The sequence below is a fragment of the Tympanuchus pallidicinctus genome, unplaced genomic scaffold (assembly GCF_026119805.1).
Source record: "Tympanuchus pallidicinctus isolate F22 unplaced genomic scaffold, pur_lepc_1.0 scaffold17, whole genome shotgun sequence".
Classification (NCBI taxonomy): Eukaryota; Metazoa; Chordata; class Aves; order Galliformes; family Phasianidae; genus Tympanuchus; species Tympanuchus pallidicinctus.
In genome coordinates this window covers 8,073,280-8,097,613 of record NW_026294690.1, presented here as the reverse complement: position 1 = coordinate 8,097,613, position 24,334 = coordinate 8,073,280, and the positions used below count along the sequence as shown (strand labels likewise).

The following is a 24,334-nucleotide window of genomic DNA, read 5'->3' as shown; positions in this document are numbered from 1 at the left end:
TGGGATGAGGAAGAGAACTACTAAAAATCAACTACCTGCAGCGTCTCAATAAAATTAACCAACAACCACCTCACAAAATGTCTACTCTAGAGCAAAGAACATAGGTTGGCAACAAAAGGAAAACCTGTATATTAGTGCAACCAGAATGGTTTATATGTCTAATGAGATGGGAACAGTTTTTGGAAAGGACCTGAAAGAAAGATTCATAGCCTGAAATCCTGGTTTACAGAGAACTTGTGAAATAGCAAATACAGATAGGAGCCCTGAAAATAAGAATATAATCAGCATGTCTGCTAGTAGGCATTTTTTCTTACTTTTTGTAGTGGTAGGCTTATGATAAGAAAATTAAAAAATGAGCAAAGATTAGAGGTCTTGAAGACCTAGTGTTCTTAAGCATGAACAACTTGAACTCACCTTACATTCCTCAGTGCCCTCTGCCATACCAAGTCAAGTCCTTTTTTGGCCTCATCTTCTTCATTTTTGTTTCTTACAGTACAGTGTGAATCACCATCTCTGCTCTGCAACAAAATAAAGAGTCATTTCACTCAATAGGGTGAGATAATTTCAAATATTGTTTCGCTCTCTGGGGGAAGCAAAGATGGACAGGGAAAACAAAGATGGACAGAGGAAACAAATCTTTTACTTGTGTTGCATCCTCCAGTAGCTTAACACTATCTGGAATTAATATTTAGCATGGATTCTTATGCAGGGATTAAGATCAAGTTAATAAAATCTATAGCTTTTCATATAGAAACTGTTTTTTTCCCTACATTCAGATCCAGTGTAACGTTCTGGATTTGAAGTGTTCTAATTTGAGTATAATTAAAGCAATGGTAAAACTAAAGGCCATATGTGCGACCTTCTGAAAGGGAATTTGAAAATATACATCATCATCTACTTTAGCCAAGTGTTTATGTGAAGCATTTGGACTAATTAAATCATAAGCTTCAATTACAGTATTTAATCACTTCCAGTAGTACTGAACAAATGCGTATAAGGAATTGAAATTCTTTATGAAACCCAAAGAACTTTTATTTTAGAAGTTTTATTTTTCTTTGTCCAGATAGCCAAATTCTGCTATTAAATTTAACAAAGTGCACAGTGTGCTACCTGAACACAGCTTACAAAATCCCATCAAAAGGATGAGATGCTCTACAATTGGAGACATACATTCAGAACAGTCAGTATCCTGCTGCCTTCTAAAACCATGTTCTTATTTGAGTGCCTGTATGGAAGAAAAACTCTCTGTGGTAGTTGTTATTCAAAGTACATTTGCTCTCCCTTCGAGAATATCTCATTAAATGTCACTCAGTGCGGAGAAAAGAAATGCAGAAAAACAAAAACAAAAAAGTAGCACTCACAAGGCTAAAAAGAGCTGAACTGGAACTAACACCAACAGGACACTTTTCTGTGCATAGACATAAATGCTTTTTTGCTATACAAAGAAGGGTGATGAACAAATCTACAAGAACAGCTAAGTTCCTGACAGGGGAAATATGATACAGTAACACCAGGTAAGAAATTGTTTTCCAGTGGGATCTGGAAAATATCAATTTGCTTCATGTGCTTAAAAATTGGATGGATTAAATATATTTCATCCTTCGATATCATTGAAAGATTCAAATATTATAATAGCTTTTCTGACCATTTGTCTGAATCTGCAAAACTGGAGACCATTTGAACAACACTAATAAACTCAGTGGCTATAATAAAATCAGCAGGCTACACAGTTCCAAAGCTAGAGAGACTACACTTCTTTCATATTTTTTTATATGAATGTACTGTCCTAATGCAGGAGAAGTGAAATTACACAATGTTGGCTTCCAAGACATTTTAATAAAGCCATTTTTAATTCTTTTAGAAAAAAAGAAATTTACCTCCTATATATTTTTAAGCTATTATTATTATTATTATTTTAATGTTTAGATACCAGGTATTTCTGTAACTAATCTTTGTAAATTATAATAAATCAGATAATTGACAGCATCCAGAATTCTTTGTTTTGTGTGCATTCCTGTCTTTTTCTCTCACTACAGACATCAAAGTAGGTTTGCTTAGTTTCCTCTGTCTGTAAAGCAGAGGCTGTAGTGCTGTTTAGAGTCCTAAAACTACAACTGCACTTAAATGCCAAAAGCATGAACCCATTAGCTGCATGAAAGAAAGCAGGAAAAATATTTGCAGTGAGATAATTTTTTTGCAGGGAGGTAATCCTTTCTCTCAGACAAATTGCTGTAGCTGAAAAATATTTCTACTCATTTCCAGACGTACTACTCTTCGTAGTTGCCTGATCAAGATATTAAAAAGTCTTAAATAAGGTATTAAAAGGTAAAGGCAGGAAGGAAAAGTATATTTTAGAAAATCCAGAGTAAATTTAAATAAGGAACAGAGACATTATTAAAAATACTCCTGTTATAACTACTACCTCACTTTATCCCAGTATCTCTCCAGTTCCACTGTTCATATTAAAGATGGCTTTATTCTATTGCAACATAGCACTAGCAGTACAGTTTATAGAGGGATCAAGAAGCTGTGCTCTGTACTGTAGCCTGAGCTTTCATGGCTTATAAAAATATTTTAATTGAGCCGTACTTCAGTGATAAATGCATTTATCTTCTCCTTTACTGCAGTTGCTGCTTCTGTAACACATGGTTTCCATGTCAGCTTTTTCCTATACATATCTGCTTTCCAATTGCCCTGAAGATTTCTGAGTAAATCAGCGCTATATGGCAGGCTACTCCCTTTTCCCAAGAGGAAATCACTTGTGATGTATAGTTAATGGTTTCACTTGTATACATTCTAAAGGAGCAATTAGAAGTTGTAATACAATTGAATTAAGCATTGTTTGTAAGGTTTACCATTGCTGTTCTCTTAACTCTTCTGTGACTGATAAATCTATAGAAACTATGCTTAGATATTTCCTCCCCTATCTAGTATTTTCACTAAGGTGTTTGTACTTCTGTTTGTGTCTGTCACCTGATTTTTCTGGGTGTTCTGAATCTGCTCCTCAACATTTTGTGGAGTTTCAGTATTGATCATGGTTTTCTCCTGGATTTTTTTTTTCTTTTTTTTCCCACACTTGTACTGCTCTACTTGGTGCTAATGGACTGACAGTAGTGCATATGCTTCTTCACTCTTAAAGGTGAAGGAAGGATAGAGCAACAGCTGTTTATAGGCTCCACTGTTTGACCTCTCTGTTTTGAGATTTCTGTCATTTTTTCAGCAGATTTGTATGATTTTTTTTCCTAAGATAAAGAAAAGCTATGTTGAAATTAAAATTACTTTCACTGTGTATTTCATATGCAACCTAAGTTTCTTGGAAAAATCAAAGTTATTGGTGATTTCATTAAGCTTTAATACTTCCTCCTGGTTTCTTTTTTCCTCTTTTTTTCTTGGGCTTTTAAATTGACTCCCCCCAGCAGAATCAATTAAACAATGAGAATGCCTACAAAATGGGCAATTGAGATGAGGCATAGTCACACTCACGGATTTTTTTTCTCTGAACAATGCCTTATTGAGTGATAACAGCAACAGAAAGAACAGACTCCTTGAATTTGCAAGATTTGCTATGTTCTCTGTCACTGCAGTGGTACCTCAGACATATTCATTCTTGAAAAATGCATATGCTTAGATTTGCAATCCACTAGAAATAGATGTGCCAGACTGACTAGAAGAAAGCAGCCATTTTGTACCTTTTTGTAAGGAAATGTTATCTAATACCAAGCTGACAATTAGAAATCATTTCTCCCTGTTTATTTTAACTTGCAAATACTTGTTCTCTCTTTTTTTTTTTGAACACAAAATATGATTTTAATCTTTGCTAACAGTGCTAACTTATGCACTGCAACAACAGAAGTGTTCAGTTACAGCAAACACTTTACCAAATGAACACCATTAAACAGCTGGGCACCGGCTCACCCAAGTCTGTACATAAGCTAAGAAAGGCAATGACTCTTCTCTTCAGGCTGTGTTGTGGTGTGAACTTCATTTTGGTATAGATCACAAAGCTGTCAAAAACACTTCTGTAAAATTCTACAATAACATAAACAGCCTCTATCATGTTACACTAATTCAAGATATAGTTTAATAAAGAAATAACAATGCATTTAACTTAACATAGACCTTCATTGTTGTATGTACCAATTCTTTTACCATTATACATGGTTGTGTTTCTATTACCGAAGTCACAGATTACTCTTAGTAAAAAAGATAATTAACAAATCAAATAAGTGGAATAGGATGTAAAAGTGGGGATATAAAGCAATAAAGAAAGTAGAAACTCTTAGAGAAGGAGTGCAAAACCAGACAATATCAAGTGAAACCATGGACCTATAAGCCCCTCTTAAATAAAGAAAGGCACTTCATATGAAATCATCAATATTAAAGTAGTGTTTTTTAAGGCACATTTAAGATTATGAGGATGACTTATTCAGTAGATGCATCTTCAGGCAGAAGAAAAGAATGCCTTCAGAATCAACCAAATTTCACTGACAATTACATCTCTGCTAGTCAATTAAACAGGATCCGGAGGCACTTCTTGGCACTGGATCTTAGTTGCCTGTACTTTTAAAATAGTACCTATCATGTTTTGGATTAGACAAACTCCCTTTCTCCCAGTTCCTAGGTATGTTAAGGAAGTTGGCACAGTTTAGCGTGATCCCAAGAGCAAATCTACATGGGAGTACTCTACTTTGGGAGCTAAGAGATTCTAGTAGCATGAATCCAGTCTAAGTCATTTCCTCTGGATGTCAGAGTGGTCCTAGATACATTTAACTGTGTTAGCATACATGTAAGTTACAGAGCTGGTTCTAAGAGATAAAACTGAGAAAAAAAAGAAAAAAAAAAGAAAAACGTCTGTATTTTTACTTTAGAATTGGTAAGATAAGTGTACATAATCACCTGAAGTTAGATCCTCAAGTAGTGGCCATATTTCATAAAGTCAGTGTAATAAATCATTATCATAGAAATAAAGATAGATATATAATTATAGCAACAAAAATGATACCTTTAATTCTATATCTAACTTCCCTTGAGTTTTCAAAGAGCAGAACACAAATGAAGTAGTCCGAATGGCACGGACCATTAGCTTTTCTGTGTTACAATTCTGACATGAGATCCTTTTGTATGTTATGATTACAATAATAAGAAAATTGGGCAATGAATTTACAACTTCTTCAATGAAAATTACAATTGTCCAGTCAGTGAAGTGGAGGATAGATAGATAACTACAATCCTGTGTGGGGGCTCAAGGCAACGTGCAGAATAGAGGTTGTACAACAACTTTGACAGGTGTGGAAGAGAACTGATAACAAAGGCTGTCCAAGGAGACAAGAGCAGAAGTCAAATGGAGCACGAAATCTCCGTGTGATGACCACCCTGACTGGAGAAGTGAGAGAATAGAAGCAACTCACGGCTCTGATTGGATGAGTGCTTGGGTGGGCAGTTAGTGCCTGGACGAGAAGGAGAATTAAGTGTTCTGTTGACATTTAGGGGGGTGGAAAGTTACAGGAGGGAGTTTAGAAATGTATACAAGGGATGTCAGAACCTGCAATAAAGGATTTCAATTGCTCATGTATCTGAGTCAATTTCAATTGCTCATGTATCTGCAGTGTCTGAGGACATTGCAATCTTGTGTTAGCTAAATGGTATCTGTGTATAACAAATACACATAAAATTACATTAAAAAATATCGGCTACTGTTTTTTGTTCTATTCACTTTTTTCCTTAATTTACTTGATCTAGCGGGAAACTATAGAAATTTGATCTCATTTTGAGACTACTCTTATTTCCTTGGTAAAGTTTCAATCTTTACCAAACTTCAGCCATTTGGCTCCTGACCATGTTTTTGCACCGTGAGAATGTGATACAGGCAGTGTCTCAGGCTTCAGAAACCAGCTCTTTAAAAGTGGAAGAAATGATCTTGCCAGTAATTCTGCTCAGAAAAGATGAAGTGTAGAAGTAGACAATCCCACGACTCTGATTTTGTTTGTGCAACTTCATTGTAGTCAAGATCATATATGGGGAAGGAATTCTCAGTTTCCTGCAAATGGGGAATTAAGGGGGTCATCAATTACCATCAGATGATGTGCCTTAGATTTTCCATCCTCTGTAAAGCATGTGTCACTGTTAGATAGAAACAACTAGACTGTACTAATGATTTTGAAAACCAACAGAACAGATTTTGGTGGTCTGCCATGAGAAAAGAAGGAAATTAACAACTGGTGAAACCTACAATTCATTTTGGCAGATATCTATAGCTGGATATCTGAAATGATGAAGTTAAAACAGCAGTCCTCTAAAGTACATATTGTACTTTAGTGTATTGACTGACACTGACTTGGGTAAGAGGAGCTCATCTTGAAATCAACAGAAACCTTAACTTTTTTTCAGTGGTTTCTGTTTGTTGTTGGGCTGGGTGGAGGGGAAGGACGCGGCAACTGGTCAGGTGCTTACCCCAGCTCTGATTACCACATCATGGTAAAATGCAACACCTGTAACTTTCAGTGTAAATTGAAGAACAGATTTTGTTTTTCTTCCAGAGTTATCAGTTTACGCCATGTGAGAGTAGTTTTCTTGCTTAATTCAATTAATTTTCTTTTCTCTAGTTCTTACCAGTTGGGAAGTACTTGCATTACAAAGGTAACTCAAGATAACAAAGGTAAAAATGTAGGGAATTGGCTTTTAATATAACAAATCCTTCATGACTTATTCTCTTTTCCTCCAAATAAATACATTCCTTAATTCCCTTTGTTTGAATGTTATTTAAAGAACATATCTTTGTTATATCTTGTGATGATAAGTTTTACTGGTCAACTGCAACTTTAACAGTTTCTTGTGATCCTGATGAGTGGTTAAATCTTATCAAGTTGATTACTATCCCATTTATCTCTTCTGTAATGCAATATGGGGTAAACAGAACTGTTTATACTTCCTAATCTAATCTATTCTAGTGTCTAATCTAGCATTACATTATGTATTCTCATTTTTTACTATATGAACATACAGGCTGATGACTGAATATCAGTTATTTCTGCTTCAGGAACTCCATGCTTCTAATTGTTCTCATGTCCTTCCATTTTTTTCTGTCCATGCTGCTTTTTTTTTTGCTTTTTTTTTTTTTTTGTGAGAAAATAATCCAGTTTTTCAAATGAATATAGTGGTAGTATTTGGCACAATTTCAATTCTTTAAAATTGTTGTTAATTAGATAAGTAGACTGTTATAATATGCTCTTGACTTGGCTTTTGTAGTAAGAGGTGAAAGCTGAAAACAAGTCTGCTGCTGAGGAAGAACAAATGAATACATCAGGACCAGGCTCAGTGGAATACAGCTAAAATGCATTTTAAAGTGCATTTTCCTCAAATCTTAAAGCACGCACATGGAGGTGCTTGCTCCCAGTTATGCAGCAAAAGTGATTGAACTTCATTTCTATTTACGTTTGCTTGTTTTTTTGATTTTTTTAAATGAGGCACTAAACAACGTGAGTTTTCACCAAACTATGAGAGACATAGGTGCTGCTAGAGTGTTATTTCCACAGTTAAGAAAAGAGAGATCTGGAAGGAATAAAGGAAGGCACTGGAATAAAAGACAGTAAGTAGTGTTATATGTTTTCTAATATTATTTTGAATTTCTTAAATTTAGAATAACTTAATAACAACAAAAAAGTGCATATGTTTTACTTCTTGTGTTTTTCACATCAGTATTTTATTGGCTAAGGAAACTAGCAGACTGCAAAATTTCTATTTTGCATTTACTTTGATTAGGGTACAACTTATTGTTCTTGAAACAAGGAAACAGCCTGAGCTTTTCACAGGTCCTGATGTATGGTATGCTCACAAAGATTTACAAATACTGTGTTTTAAAGGCAGAAAACTTTTCATAAAACAAACAAAAGTAGATCAGCCGAAAATATATCTGAAAGTAGAAACTTTTGAAGCCTTAACTATAGCAACATGTAGCATAACCTCTTATTTAAACTTTACAACACGTTGCTTCTAACAATGCTATGTCTGTTAGCTAGTTAGCTCACCTGATCTGGCTTGCTTCTTTTTATGCTTAATGACATCCACCTGTATCATGACACCAGAGACAACACAGATGTTCCTGTAATCAAATTGAAATGAGAACTTTCATCAGCTGCAAAGAAGTCTGTCTTAAGTGTATATTCTCTTGTGTTATTATCCTGCACTTCGTGTTTGGATTCCAGTATTGTCCTTGGTGTAGGGAATTAGTATTATCAGAGAGTTTGGATTATGTGACTGTGATGTTGTATGGATCATGCTTTTGTTACTACAATAAATGGTTTAGCTTATTTTTTTCTCCTTTACTTGAACTGCACATTATATTTTCCAATATAATTTGGCAAAATATTTCTTTTTAGAGCTCTACACCAAATGGTGTTGTCCATGCTGAGTATATTCTGTTCTTTGGCATTAGTAATAGGTCCCTGCAGATGGTCTACTACTCTAAGGCAGGCTTTTATTAATTCTGCTACAAATTTTATTGCAAGCCGAAATCATTACAATATTGTTGCAGCCCTAACGTAAATCTGTGATTATTCCTTGGAAAGGGGATTCGAGGCTACTGGTCTTTTGTCAAAATTATTTTGGTTCTTGCAGGCTATCACGAGGCCTGCAGCCTCTGCTAGTGAATGAGTCACAAAAAGAGAAATTGGAACCTGATGTTCTTGTCTTTTCATACAGAGAGTGATGGAATGACATGGCGTTTAAAAAACCATCAGAAACTGACACTACTTCTAACAAAAGGCCTCTCATCGTTACAGGACTGAGACAGAACTGGCATAGCAATACAGAGACATCTCTATAAGATATACTCTTATCACACACAGAATCAAAATTAAGCAATCGATTTTGAAAATGGACACTTGTGTGTTGAAGCATTCAGTGTGATGAGCCACATTTAACAGTGTTTATGCATTTTCTTCCAGATACAAACTTGCTAGCTGTTCAGGAGCAAAAAGAAGCATTTTCTGTTTGCTTTTTAGATCAAGTTAAATTATTTGTACACAAAACCATGTTTCTTCTTGTCAGGTGTCTCCAAGGACTGTTTTTCTATCCACTGTTTCCATGTTTTTAACAGAACTTTCTTCAGGTAAATATGTCACTTTGAAAAGCAGCTGAAGTTTGCATTTTATTTAAACTTTCAGCTCACAAAAAGTACTTGCCCTGGATTGTAGTTGTTAAAGCAGTATGTAGATACAGTAACACTACATCTCTTCCTTGAGAAAACAAACACAAAACTACTGTACTTTTACTGTGATTTGCATTTTAGCATTGTTTTGAACGGTTGCATCTCTGAATAAGTATTCACAACTGCAAAGCATTTAAACTAGTTTTGGTTAATGCAGATACAGCAATGAAGTGATGGTTAGTTCTACATGTGATCTGTTGAAATCAATTTCATTAGACAAAGTTTTAAACTGAAATTTCACAAAAGCTGTTTTTTCTCAGTAACATGTGAGCAAGAGAGGAGTAAGATTATAGTAAGATAATGGCTTTGACTCGCTCATTAAAAACACTGTCACAGCAGTGAGGTGAAGAAAAGGCAGGTAAAACACACTGATATTCTTCATAGGGGAAGATATGGAGTTCCATTGAAACTAAGGACTGAGGATGATCACTTATAATAGCACCAAGAGCAACTAAACTCACAGAAAATGCAATATGAAAAAGGGAAAACAGAGGGGGGAATAAAGCAGTTCCTATGATAAGAGCTTAAACCTTTACAAATGTTTACTTCGCTCCTCTTAAAACAAAAATAAAACGCAACCTCAGGAATAATTTTTAATGTAATTTGTGGTTTTCTAATTAAAAAAGCCTTATATAGCACTAATCTCTCTGTGCTTTTTTAGTATTGAAGGTAATATGGATGTCTTCTTAATTACTTTTGCATATAAGCCAGAATTTGGGTTTAGATTTCTTTTTCCTGTATACGTATGCACCTACAGCAAATGGACTTTAGATTCCATGTTCTCAAGCACCTGGCTTTGAGCATTTCTGGCCTTCGGCAAACAGTGACAAGGAAGCAATTTGTCCTCTGCAGCTTTACGCAGACAGAGGTGTATTTTTAGGCCATCTCACAATGAGTAACGCACTTTCCTTGCAGACATCTACAGGGTGGGGACTGGAACCCAGGGCTGTGCGGTGAATGGACGAAGAACGCTCGGAGAAAGCTGCGGTACGTGTGCCGCTGCCGACACAGCTCGCTTGCTGCTGCCCCCGGCGGCAGGCCGCCCGGCGCTGCTGAAGCCCGGCTCCTCGGGAATGCTGGGAATGTTGAGTCAGGGACTGGCAGCCCAGCCTGCCAGGCTCGGAGCTGATTGAGGGACACTCGCTGGGGGACAGAAAGACGAGGGACGGGAGCGCGCAGCCCCCCCAAGGCAACAGCGAGGTCCCTCTGCCTCGCCCCGTGGCTGCTCGGCGGCCCCGGCTCTCCCTGCTGCCTCCTTCCTCCGCGCAAGAGAGATGTCAGCTGAACGTGATGTTGTAAAATCCATGTGAGGACGAAAGACAGATGCAACGATTTGAAAGGTGAGAACCTTGAGGGAGAATATGGCTGTAATGCATTGCTGTGGATATATTGTGATTAAGGCAATTGCTAGTATTGCTTTCTGCAACTGTCTATAGTTGAAACTGGAAATGAAATTGCGGAGATTTTTTTTTATATTGCCTCAGAAATACATGGTAATAAATGGGACCAAGTGCACATCTTCTGTAAGAAAGTGCCTCTCCCTACAGAATCGTCAGCCAGAAACCCTTCTTGCAATTTTTCCTAAAAGCAACCGTAGGAGTCTCTTTGGAGTCTCTTTTTCTTGCTTTTTTTTTTTTTTCTTTTTTTTTTTTTTTTTTCTTGCTTGCTTTTATTTATTTGTTGTCGGTGGTGGTGGTGGTGTGTGCATGCTCTCCATTTAACAATATTATTGCTATTAAAGTTTTCTAGAATATAACTGCTAGGCTTTGGAAATTCCTGGCTTTATCTGTGAATGCTGGGTAATGTTTGATGTAAAATTGTGTCAGGAAAAAAAAAAAAAAAGAGAGAGATTTCTGTTCTCTTTTAGTGAAGGGAAAGCAGAAATAAACAGCATATTATTTTGTAGTTATATAATTAATGAATACTTCCAGTGGTTGCTCTTTTGTGGTGCTGTGTGATTTTTGTTTTCTAAGATCATTTTAGGTAGGACAAGAGCAATGCAAACGATTCATTCCACGCACATATTCACCGAGGGTACACATGTATTTTGCTGAGAGCAATGGATAGCGATATGACGGAGGTGTTGCACATATACATATGGATATATTATTAGCGTGTGATTGATTTCTAGGCGGCTACCTGCTAAGCCCGTGATGGATGGATGGGAATCTACTCCCTTAGCGGCGAATTGATTATTTCCCGTTTGATGGACAGCCAGGCCGGCCACTTGCGCTGGCAGATAGAAGCTCGTTGCAAATAGGCACAGCCAATAACTGCAGCCAAGAGGAGGGCAGATCCCACTTGTCAGGGTTAGTTTTCTGGTCGGCTTTTTAAATCAGTGCTTTCGCTGAACTACTTGTTCGAGATTTGTGGGTTTTTTTTTCTTTTTTCCTTTTTTTTTTTTTTTTTTCCCCCGTCTTATTCCCGCGCCCCCTCCCCGCTGTGTAAATCCCGGCTGCCCCTTCCCGGCAGCCCCGCCGGCACCAGGCCCTGCCTGCTGCCGCTCCTTCGAAGGGCGGGGAAGGTTCTCCCCCCCCCCCTCCATTAAGTGACACTTAATTTCCCTGTGGCGACACTGAGGACGGAGACGATCCTCCGCCTCGCCCCCGCCCGCCTGAGGGAGGATGCTGCGGGGACACGTTACCCCTCCCGCCTCAGGACAACTCCCCAGCGCTGCCCCAGAGGCTCTTTCCAGCCCTGCAGGCAGAGAGGCGCGGGTTGGACCCCCTTCCCATCACAACCACCGTCCCGGCTCGCTCCCAGCTGTGGAGGCGCCGCTCCTCACAGGTGCTCCTGTGGCAACCTGCTGGGAGCACTGCCTTGAATTTTAATGAGAGAAAGCACTACCCCGTGCCCCGTCACCGCTCGGGAGAGAGGCTCCTTGTATCTACCTGACTCTCACGGCCGTACGAGCTGCCTGCGAAGAGAAGGAGGAGGAAGGCGGGTGGCCGCGCTCTCTCCAGCACTCGCAGCAGGGCCACGAAGCGGCGCTTGCCTCGCCCCTCCCTGCGTGCCTGGCGGGAACGCCCCGCTCCCAGCGCTGCTCGAGGGCGGAGGCCGGCGCGCGGCGGTCCCGGAGAGGTTTCTTCAGCGCCCCGCGGCCGCTTCACGGGGTCACCGCGCTGCTTGCCCGCGGTCAGGCAGTCCCCAGCTCGTTGCTGCTGGGTGTTTTCTTCACCTGCCCGGTGGGAGAACGGAGGGTTTTGTAGCCCCCGTCCGTTTGAGTGGTGCCTGTCCTCGTTTCTTCCTTCCTTGAAAGCTAAAAAGACGCCTTTTTAAGATCCGCTTTTGCACGCGGGGAGCGTGTGATGGTAAGTTATTCCAGTTCCCTCGTGAAATACGTGTATGTGGTGGAAGATTTCTTATAGCTTTAACTGTAACAACTCAGCTCAAAACGCAAGGCTTGGCTTCGTGCTGGGATGTTATGCGTGGGAACTCCACATCTCAGTGCTTTGGAGGAGCCTCGCCATTACTGTTCCTGTGGTGTTGTCGTGAGAGAGTAGGTACTAAAAGCACCGGCTCCAGCAGACGGCTGGGGCACGAGATTTTGGAGGTGGTGCTGAGGTGAGAAAGGCTGTTTCTGTGCTGGGGAGAGCATGCTTTGGCAGCCAGCCGTGACATTCCTGTAGGTCCTGGTTTAGGTGGTGGGGCTCTCCAGCATGGAGATGGGTTTATGAATAGAAAGCATCTCCTGTCTTGAAATAAAGCACATCTCTTTGATCAGTAGGTGTTTCAGCTCCTGTACTGTTTTCCATTCTTCCCAAAAGTGAAGGAGAAGGTTGATATGCTGAGACATCTTGTCTCTTCCATTCCTGCTGGGTGAAATTGGTTCCTTGCATTAAGAATTCATTTATTTGGTCTTCCTGAGCATAGGTCTCTTTATCTTCTGGCAGTTTCTGGCTGAGTTCATTATTAATGCATTATACTCTCTTGACTCTCTTTGGAGGACACCCATCTCACCACTTTTCTCTCCTATGAGTTCCTCAGCTCTCTTAACTTGCTGGTAGTCAAATGCTGCATCAGATTCTGATGAATGATAGCATAAGATGTGATAATTCATGCTAGCAGCCTCCTATCTTTTGCACGCTCTGAGGGCTGTAGGTGAGAAGGGAAAGGAGTGGCCAATATTAGTAGCAAAATATCAAATGAGCCCATTCAGCCATCTTGGAGTGAAACCTTTAGAGCTAGCTATTTGCCAGGCATGTTTTTGCAAGGGATTGCTCAGGGTGCTTTTCTCGCCTTGGGAAGATGATTCTTGCAGACCTTTTAGGGATGACTAACAGTGAAGTGTGGGTTTTTTCACCCTTAAAGAGGGCAAGGCAACCAGCCAGTGTATGACTTCCAAGGCAACATATGCTCTTCCACCTGTATCTCTTATGGTGTTTGTTACATTTTTATCCTCTATGATGCATTTATTATGTTTTTTTTCAGTTAAATTTAGATTGTAGGAGGCCTGGGGTACACATGGAGATGTTTATTCAGATTCACCTCAGAAAACTGTTCTGGTACTGCAATATTTTTGTAATGCAACTGCTCTTTTATTTGTGACATTATATTTGTTTTCTCCAGGTTTATGATTGCATTAAAATAAATTTGCCAGTTGCTGTTGTTCTTTGGTAGTCTTATGGGTACTTACCAATAATAAGGGTTTCTTAACTATTTTGCAGTGTTTGTACTATCTTATTTTCTACAAAGTCCAGGAAAAAAGGCAAGAATTATTAAAGCAAAATGAGATTGTATCTTCTTTTTTGAGGATAGCAGCTGACCAAAAGAGAGCTGAGAAATGGAAAAATAAGCTGTAAAATTCTCTAAATGAACTGGACATTTTTTTTCTCTTCAGGGTGATACAAGAAAATCCAAATGCAGATCAGCTGAAACATCAATTTAATCTTTTCCCAAACCACTTGGTTTTTAATTGGTTGCACTTTAAATGTAATGATTTATATTAAAATTATTCTGCAATCATAATAAGTAGCAAGATAGATTTATGAAAGTTTGATGCTTTCCATATGCAAGGTATGGATCCCCTTACCATCTTTACCCACCCTTCCTTCCAGCTGAACCCATTTCCTAGGTGAATGATGTGGGCTATTTGTGGCAACCAAGAAAGCTTATAAACAAAGATATCCAGTGTTTTTGTATAGGAAAACGTGAATATCTTTCATGAATAAATGTTGGTAGTCTTTATTTAAGTTTTAATGTTGCTTCTTGGTTGTTGATTTCAGAGAAATGTTATGATTCATTTAGCGATGGTGGTTTTGAAATACTTGGTTTCAGAATGTCTTAAATAGTCAGCTTTTGTTTTGCAGTGGTTGTAACAACCTTAACTCTTTCCAGAGAGGCTTTCAGATGCTGAGCTCTGACCCAGAGGAGAACAGTAGCAGAGATGCCCTGGCACTTCTCTGGATAAGGTTCTGTTATAGAACCTAGAATTCCTTCATGATATTACAAGTGCAGGCTTTGAAGTGGGCATGTTCAGAAAGTTTAATAACACTGTGGTCTCTAATTTGTAACAATAATGAGAGGGAACTGTAGTGTCAGGATTTCTATTTTAAGGCTTGCATATGTAATGTGTCTCAGAATTTGAGGTATACTTAACACGATCAAGTAGTGATTGGGTATGTGAGTACGTATTACATTTTGGGTGTTTAGAAAAGCTTATTTTTTTCTGAAAAGTTTTAGGATCAGGTCTTTGAAAGGTGACATCAGTTTTCTAGACCACAGTAAGGGTAGCTTAAACTCACTTTCACAGTCTGGCAGGAAATCACTAGAGAAAGCAATGTATGCAAACTCCACTAATGACTGCCTAGCTGTCTGTAATGTCTAATCTTTTTCAAAGGAAGTCAAAGAGGTATAGGGAAAGTCTGTGCTGTTCCTAAATTTGGCTTAGCAGATCACACATTACCCAGAACATTGGCAACATGTGGAATGCTTTCCCTTCTGGTAAGTAGTTCACTTGGTTTGGATGGTGTTTTATTGGCAATAGTATTCTACTGACTTTGAGAGGCTAACAGAACACTCTTTGGTGATTGCATTCCAATTTCTAATGGAGGCTTATTGTGTGCAGACACAACTCCCCTATTTGGCATCTATTTGGATTATCTATTCACAAAAATAACAAATGAAATGGATTTGAAGGCCTTAATACTCCAGTTCTCAGAAATGGATTCCTTCTTGTCGAATAGGAGTTTGTGTTGGAGGTTGTTCTGCTGCTGCTTCAGTTTTCAGTATTGTTAACTAAGCACTTCTCATGGCTAGTAAAATTAACTTACAGGTAGTTTGCTGACGTGTGTTTTATTATGTCTGTGACATATGCAGAGCCCGAATCCTTTATTTTTAATAAAAAGCCATAGCCTGTATTTCTGTGGCCATGTGAACTTTGATTCTTTGATTTAAACACTTCTCTTTTTTTATTAGTAATACATTCTTTTCCTCAAAATATACTTTTGTTGCAGTTTCAGTTCTTACAGTGTATGTTTTTAAACAACTCGGGTTAGTAAACAAACATGACATGGTAAAGCATGATTGTTTTTATGTGTGAGATACTGTTGCTCTCAGATGCTACTCTGGAAGGCGGAGTTTGCTTTGTGAAGCATGCTCATTTTTGGTGACTAAGGACTGGCAGTTGTTGTGTGCCTTGGCATTTATATATCTCTTTCACGGGCCTCATTTAAAATCTGCTTAGGTGATTTTGTTCCCCTTAAATTTTCTTCATAAGAAAAGCAGTTGTGATAGCATCTGTCGTCAGTGCGAGATGTTCACAGCTGAAGCCTGGAATGACATCTCGCTTACACTTGTGAATTGGCACAATTATGCTTGACTAAGGGTTCAGTGTCAGTGCAAGGGTGGAAGATCAGGTCATGTGAAGTTGTTAGTGGCCAGAAGTGGCAGGGAAACTTTTCAGCCTTTTCTGGGAATAAAGAAAAAGAGAATTGTAGAAGTGAATTGCTTTCTAACAGTTCTGGGGTGCTGACTTTGTGCTGAATGAGTGGTAATGTAGTAAATCACGTATCACCTGTAGAGTCTGCATTCCTTCAGAGGATTTTGATCTAATGTGACTGAGGAACAGCCAGTTTCATTTTTTGGGTGTGATCATAAAAAGTGTGAACCCTTCCATCCTGGTGAGGAGAAGAGAAATGCTCATTATGTTTTTAAATTCTGATAGCTTTGAAGAACGCTGAATGCGCAAATAGATAATTTTTTTCTTAATTTGTATTAGAAGTCAGTATGCATATCACTGCTCTTGAGCCCAAGAAATGTAAAATTCAGAGTGATAAAGTTGGCATATCTCCCAGCATTTAAAAATTGACTATTATCTGATCTAATTTTGTAGAAAACACAGGAAGTTATGCAGTAGTCTTATTAGCTGCTCCTATGGCTAGTCTATATTTTCTTATGAAAAAGGGAGTTTCGTATATGTATATTAAAAAAAAAACAGCTTTATCCTGTAAACATCTGTAACACTGTGTTTAATAACATTCAAGCAAGTAACCTTAGCAAATTCAATTGAAAATAATCCATTGTGTAGAAGCATCTCTGGTTATTTCTGAGAGGCAAGTTTGAAATCCATCTTAGAATGGGAAGTATTACATTAATGTAAATGTCAATATTAATAAACATACCTAACACGAAATTAGGCAAACCTACAAGTTCAGTTATAAATTCAGTCAATGTCTTTGTAAACTACTTTCAGTTCTTAGACTTTATACCTACGACAAATTAATTGCTGTGTGCATTTAATATTTGTAGTATGTGGATGTTATTAGATAAACAGCCTTATGTTTCAGAGTACTGGAATGAATTTTTGACAGTATAGATATTTGCTGTTGTGTATATATGAACGTAAGTTTTTGTCCATATTCTACCACCATGGCCTTAATTCCTTTCCTTTTTTTTTTTTTTTTTTTTTTTTTTTTTAAGATTGTTTGGCATTATTAATTCTTCTGATCCATCTGAACTGTTTCATACTTAATTTGAAAGGAAAAATTCAGTATTGTGACATTTTCTTCTGTCATTCCTGATTATTTGAATTGATTCAGGGTCTTTTATTTTAATCATTTACAACCTTGTTAGTGAGCGTGTGCGTATACAGCAACAGGAAAGGAAGATACCAGGTGATATTTTATATGATTCTGCTTGCAAAAACTTTCACGAGAAGTAATGTAAGCATACATATATTAAATCTTCTTTTTAAAGTGTAACTTTTCTGAAGATCTTATTTGTGTCACTTTGAAGATTAAAGGCTGCCTTTTCATCATCTGAATTAAAGAGCTCTTTCTACATGGTCTGGATAGAGCAGCACAGCAGCTTTCTATACTGGTTTCCCATTTCCAAATTTTTGGAGTAATTTTTTGCCTAACGTCCTTTCTTGTATGATGACATAACAATATAACACATCTGCAGTCATGTTCTCTTTGTAACTGTTATTTATGCTCCCAATGGGCTCCATTAGTCCTGTGTAGGCAGATGGGGAAAAATAAAGGCAAATGATTATATGAAAAGCTCAAGGTTTCTGTCAGATTCACAACTTGGTGTCGTTAGCATGACTACAATTTGAAGAGCTGATCTTTGAATTATGTCATCATCTCCCTCACATTTGTTTGAAAAAGTTGGACTATAATTCCCTTTGTCACGGATTCAGATTTCTTTGCTCACAGAGCAGAAGTGTGGACCAGATAGGAAGTTAGCAATGTGAAGTCGCAAATGTGAAGTGACCTACTTGCTGTACTTCGGCTGCTCCAAGGCAAATGAGATTTCAGCTGAGAAAAGGATATATATGCATATATATATATGCTTTTATATATATATATATATACACACACATTATTTCTGACAAGTTGTGTATATTTTTCCCATTACCCCACTATTTTCTTTACCTTTTTTTTTTTTTTACACAATTAATTTAGCTCAAATTTCTATTTTATAGTTTTCCTTTTGATTCTTTACCTGTGTTAATAATGAAATGCTGTATTGCTTTTGAAAAGTGCACTTTTTTAGTATGTTTACAGTCGTCCCTTATGTCTGTCTTGAACTTACTTGTGCTCTGTTGAAGTAACTTTAGAAACTAGATTTTTGTCCTTAAGTACTGACAGATTGCTTAAAAAGGGAAGAAAGGTGTTTCTTGCCGTTATAAATTCAGAAATAATAGAACAAGACCAATCATCTGATTTTGGTTGGAAAACCTTTAGGCTGTCTTGTCTTGTGCTTACTTTTAAGCACAGGCTTCTCAATTGAAGTAGAAAAGTGATTCAGTCTGTAAGGAATTCAGTGTTTCTATGAAGTGTTACATAGTCACTGGGCAAACTCTGGCAATGCAAAATTGTGCTACTTTGTAGGACAAATTTTTAAGGTAATCTGAGTAATGATGTCTGCTTTTATGCGTTAATATTTCCTCCCAAGAAGAGTCAGTTCCAATTATAATTAAAAAAAAGGCATCTAACTTTTTGGTTTGTTTAATAGACATTAAGCTACAGATCCTGTTTGCCAGACTAAGCGGGCACCTTAGGGTAATCCCAAGTAAAAGATGAGTTGGTAAATGCAGTCTTGCATTGACAAATGAGGTTTGCTATGGAGGAAGAAACACAAGTATGAGGCAACTAATCTACAATTGTAGGAGCATTAGGAAGGCACAGTGAATGTAGGCTAGGATACAGAATATAGCACACAAGACATATGCTGACAGAAAAATTAGGAGTTTTTCTCTGTCCTAGATACTAGGCCAAATACTGGCCTAGCCTTTGAGTTACCTGTGTATCCTGAGAAGATCATCATGGTGCGTGTAAGCTGAGAAGATTCCAACAGTAGAGATCCTTTCAATGTTCTGAAATGTATTCATTTCTGTCCCCTATTAATTGCTAACTTTTTTTCCCAACAAATTTCTTAAGGATCTTAATGTTGATAGCTGCAGAGATCAGACAGCTAACAAAATGTTGATCCACTATCAGAACTGTGAGCTTTGATAAACTGAGGTATTTTACATTGCATCTTTGAAATGTTATGTATAATAAGGCTTGGTTATGTCAATGCTTTTAAAACAATGGATGATGCCAAATAACTCTGCTTCTTTTGACTGACTATTAAATCAGAATGAACTTGGATTTTTGATATAGTTGACAATCAGAACTGCTTGTTCCTCAAGGTATTTAATACTGCATTTGGATCAAATATTTCCATTGCAGGAGTTTCTGATTGCATGATGAGTGTTAATTAGTGTCCCTGCACCAGACAGCGTTTGATTTCTTGACAGATTTCCACATTTATCATTAGATGTATATTCAGCAGTCATTACATTCTTCTTCATATACTGTTTCTGTAGTAAGAAATAGAAATGAAAGCCATGCAGATGTGAAAAGCTATTCCTGCAAGGTGAGAAATGCCTCGTCTTTCATTTTGCATCATTGGATCTTAAGGGACATCACCAACTGGCACGATCAAAACAGACTCTGTAACTAAGTTTATACACAACTGCACGTGCGCTGATTTTGTCATTAACTGACTACAAGATAAAGTAGTGAAATTATTAGTGAATGCTTATTGATAATTAAAAGGAACCTAAATGAAGATGATTACTTTTAGAGTCATGTATATTTTATTTTTCAAACTTCTCAGGAATAGTAGAATAATGGGGAGAGTTAAGTGATGTTATTTCTTATGATTAGAAAAGTGGGGGGAAAAATCATTTCATCAGTCTGACAATGATAAGTAGAGAAAAATACGCTCCCTTTTTTTGATGAAAGCAATATAGGTCTTGAAAGAGCCACCATATGAACCAGCATACTGTCCATCTTCTTACTTTACTGAAATAAAGCATGCAGGACTGCTCTGATTAAAGAAAAGAGGTGTACTTTTTTTTTAAAAAAAGAAAAAAGACATTGTAGTTTGCATCAGGTTGCTTTTTTTTTCCGCAAGCCATCACAGATGATAAAAGCATGCAAAGGGGAAAAAAAAAAAAAAAAAAAAAAAAAGATTTTTTTGAGGATGTGTTCAGCCCCTTTAAAAAGAGTTAGCTACCAAGGTAATCTAAAAAGATCTGCCAGAAATGTCTCTGCCTTTTGATCATTACTTTAAATACATGTGTATGCCTTGGCTTTTGTGTACAACACTGCTGTTTCTTGTGGCAAGTTTTAATATGTGTGTATATATATATATATATACACACACACACACACACACGTTGTTTGCCAGAACATTTATGGAACAGAACTTGTTCTGTGAATCTTCTATCTCCTCCAATGTGAGGCAGTTGAATTCTAGTGGAGAATGTATCTTCTGCATCATCTCTTAGTTCTTGTATTGTTTTCAGTTTATATTTTGGAAGCTGTATATGACTAAACAGTTTTTGGACAGTTTGGAAGCCACTGAGTGTATGAAATTATCAATGTGATATTTCTGCACTGAGCTGTCACTTTACATTATTTGGGGAGGACAGCTGTAAGGGAGAGGTTCTTTTAAAGCTTTCATCAGTATTACAAATGTTTGAGACCTTGGCTGAATGTGAGTATTGGCAAGTAGTTGTACAAAGCTATTAAGGATTTGGCTAATATCCAAACTTCCTGCTGACTTGGTGCCTCTGGCCAGAGGAGACATAGAAACTCTAAATGGGGCCTGAGCTTTCTAAGCATAAATTGTCAGGCTTTTTTTCTTCTTTTTATATTACATGATCCACATTATGGCAATCACTGGCCCTGCTATGCCTGCCTTTGAGGGCAGTATAAGCAAAGATATAGTGCTACAATGTCAGAAATTAGTTCCAAGTTCAAATATCGATTTTCAATTGAGGATAAGGGAAGAGGAACCTTTTGCCACAGTTTAAGCAAAGCAAATAAGAAAAATTCCAACCAACCAATACCCAAACCTGACAAAAACTACCACCATCACCACCAGCAAAGTGAACAGGAGGAAAACAATCTTTTTATCCTTCATGAAAAATGATTTCCTGTTTTAATAATGAGAAGAATGATTTCTGTGCAGCTAAGGTCTAGTTTTAGTAGTCAGTGTGCTTCCTGGGCTCCTATAAAGAAGAAGGGCTGGTCTTTATAGTTGTGAGTATAGCATTCTTGTCTGTACAGCTCTCCTGTCCTCCCCATGATATTTGACGTTGTTTTCGCTTGATTCCATTGAGCTTTCTCACCACTGTGTAGTGCTGTGGGCTTTCACATCTTTCACAAATCTCAAAAATTTCATGGCTTTTGATTCATCTCTTGGTAAGGAGGTGAAAATTTGCAGGAATGGCTACTGATATGTAATAGTAATTGAATCAAAATAAGAAAACATTTCAGTTAGTTTAACTGCATAATGATAATTAAAATGAAACAAAAATGCTTTAGACTCTGCTGAGTATTAAATGTGATGAAAGTGTGGTAACTACAGAACAATTCTTAGAGTTAATATAAACCATGCGCTGTATGTTTGTGTGGGATAACCAGGGGGTCAGGTGAGAGCTGGGCATGCCTCTTGTTTGCTGGCAACAGTATCTGCAGTAGTTTTTCATGCCAGAGTTGTTCACTTGCAGGACGGATATTTTGTATCAGATATTTAAAAAATAATGTATCTATATGTAAAGAGAATGCTGTGAGGGAGCAGTTAAATATTACTGGATTTAAATGGATCCAACCTTTGCTCTTCCTCCAATTACCTGTAAAATAAATGATACTGGAGCTGGTTAATGAGCACCAATTAAATTAATAGAACCCATTTCATGTATAGTAATAGTATAGTATTTAAAAATAGTAAGAATATTTGATCCGTACCTATCTGTTTAAGTAAGTTGTGAAGATAGTTCTGTCAAAAGTAATATGCATAAGGGAAAAGAAACAAAGAAAACTGTATCTGTCAGGCAGTCCTTTTCTAAAGGAAAGCCTAGATGACAGCCATGTAACCTCTTCTTGAGAAGCTGATTAACAACAAACACTAGCAAGCCATTACTTCATTCAATAAGGAAAGTGTTGTAATACTGCATTGTGACAGTTTAGGAGAATATATTCAAATTAGCTTGGTTTTATTAATTTTTCTTCCTAAAATATTTTTACTGGTTGAAGCTGAGCTGTTAGAACATTGCTTTCTTCTAAAAACCTCTATGTATATATCCATATCTATATCTATGTAAAAGAACTTCCTTGTTTTAAACAGCCTTTTGAAAATGGAATACTTGTGTTTGGTAGTCTTTAATGCCAACAGCAGCTATTGTATTCTCCTGTATGTAATTTCACATGATCAGTCACTTAAGTCTAATATCATTCCACTTACCTGCTAAAATGCTTTTTTTTTGGGTTCGTAGTGCAACAGAAAGCTTGTTAAGATAAGTCAAAATGTGAAGATATTTTTAATAAGGAAGAAATGAGCATTTTTTTCTCTGGTTTTAAAATGCTGACAGCCTAAATATAGAATGTATTATAAGTTTTATGTTCAAAGTAGTTACTTAAGTAGTTAAGACTTATGCGTTTTACTTTCTAATTGTAAAAATATTTTCTAAGACAAGGGGGAAATCTTATTTTGTAATATCTTTTTGTCCTTTTTAGGTACCTGAATTGAAAGGTTTTTTGCCTACTGGAAGAATACAGTGAAACTGCCAATATTTCTAGCTGGAATTATAAATTTAATATTCAACTTTAGTCTTACTAGTTTCTTACTAAACAGTACCTCAAAGTAGAAGAAAGATGTACGGAAGTGCGAGAACAATCAGCAACTTAGAAGGAAGTCCCTCCAGGTCTCCTCGTTTGCCAAGATCTCCTCGCCTGGGCCATAGGCGAACAAGTAGCGGAGGAGGAGGAGGAACAGGTAAGACGTTATCAATGGAGAACATCCAGTCCCTTAATGCAGCCTATGCAACATCTGGACCAATGTATCTGAGTGACCATGAAGGTGTAGCTTCTACTACTTTCCCAAAGGGCACAATGACTCTTGGAAGGGCTACAAATCGAGCTGTGTATGGTGGTCGAGTCACAGCCATGGGAAGCAGTCCTAATATTGCTTCAGCTGGACTGTCCCACACAGATGTCCTTTCTTACACTGATCAACACGGAGGTCTGACCACATCTTCACACCATCATCACCACCAGGTTCCTTCTATGCTGAGACAGGTTAGAGATAGTACTATGTTAGACCTGCAGGCTCAGCTTAAGGAACTACAGAGGGAGAACGATCTTCTCAGAAAAGAACTAGACATTAAAGACAGCAAGCTGGGATCCTCCATGAATAGCATCAAAACTTTCTGGAGTCCTGAATTAAAGAAAGAAAGAGTATTGAGGAAGGAAGAAGCAGCCAGAATGTCAGTTCTTAAAGAACAAATGAGAGTTTCCCATGAAGAAAATCAGGTAAGTAGTTCTGGAAGTTTCTTTTTTTGTTAATTCACAGCTAAGTACTTGGTATTTTACTTATAATATTGGATCAAATTTGGCAATAACAAGATAATAGAGTTGAAGTGGTGTTTTCAGCAATGCTTCTGAGACTTAGAAAAAGTCTATCTTGTAAATATGTGCTTCAAATACTTTTATTTGCAACGCAATAATCCTGTCCCAAAACGATGAAAATGTTAAAGCTGTATTGTCGTACTTCAAGGAAATATTTTATTTCACAAAGTTATATAAAACAGTGGCATTGAGTAGATAAAAAAAAAATTATCGTATTTCTGTCTCCACATTCTTCTTGGCTGCTGGGCTTATTTAAAATTGCTCCTTTTCAGACCATCTGTTAACTTTCCCCAGACAAAAACACAATCCTGTGTTTCTATCACTTCCAGATTCCCAATCTAAACTTCTTCACTGGCTGGTAGACAGCAACAACTGACTTTTTTCATTTACTTCTGAGTTTCTGATAATCATTAATTCTCATCGAACTTTGCAACTCTTAGATACATGATGTGCTGTGGAATTAACAAGTTTGGTCCTGAATGATTGCAATCAGTCCAACTGGGTGTTGATCAGGAATTCAATACAGTAAACAAATGTACTATCAGTCTAGACACTCTACTTATACAAGAAAATAAAAGGTAATGAATTTGTGGTGGATGAACCAGGATGCTGCTAGAACAATTATATTTGTTCGAGGTTCTTTCAAAAGCCTTGCTGGTTAACCTTTCTAATCTTGAAAGTTGGTGTCAATTAATAGTAGAGGGAATATTATAAAGCATTG

At 37.4% G+C, this 24,334-nt stretch overlaps 1 protein-coding gene across 6 annotated transcripts in view; it reads left to right on the top strand.

Annotated features, from left to right (window-relative positions):
* The first annotated feature begins 10,082 nt into the window (after positions 1-10,082).
* Positions 10,083-24,334, top strand: part of ERC2 (ELKS/RAB6-interacting/CAST family member 2) — a 424,274-nt gene continuing 410,022 nt past the window's right edge. For 3 of the 6 annotated variants that reach the window (XR_008205671.1, XR_008205672.1, XM_052678735.1), the window contains exons 1-2: positions 10,083-10,545; positions 22,723-23,517. Coding sequence is in view for 3 of the 6 variants with exons in the window: in XM_052678735.1 (XP_052534695.1) it covers positions 22,861-23,517 (657 nt within the window). In the remaining 3 variants the exon portion in view is untranslated. The remainder of the gene's footprint in view (positions 10,546-22,722; positions 23,518-24,334) is intronic. The other 3 variants (XR_008205673.1, XM_052678738.1, XM_052678737.1) reach the window with 2 other exon arrangements.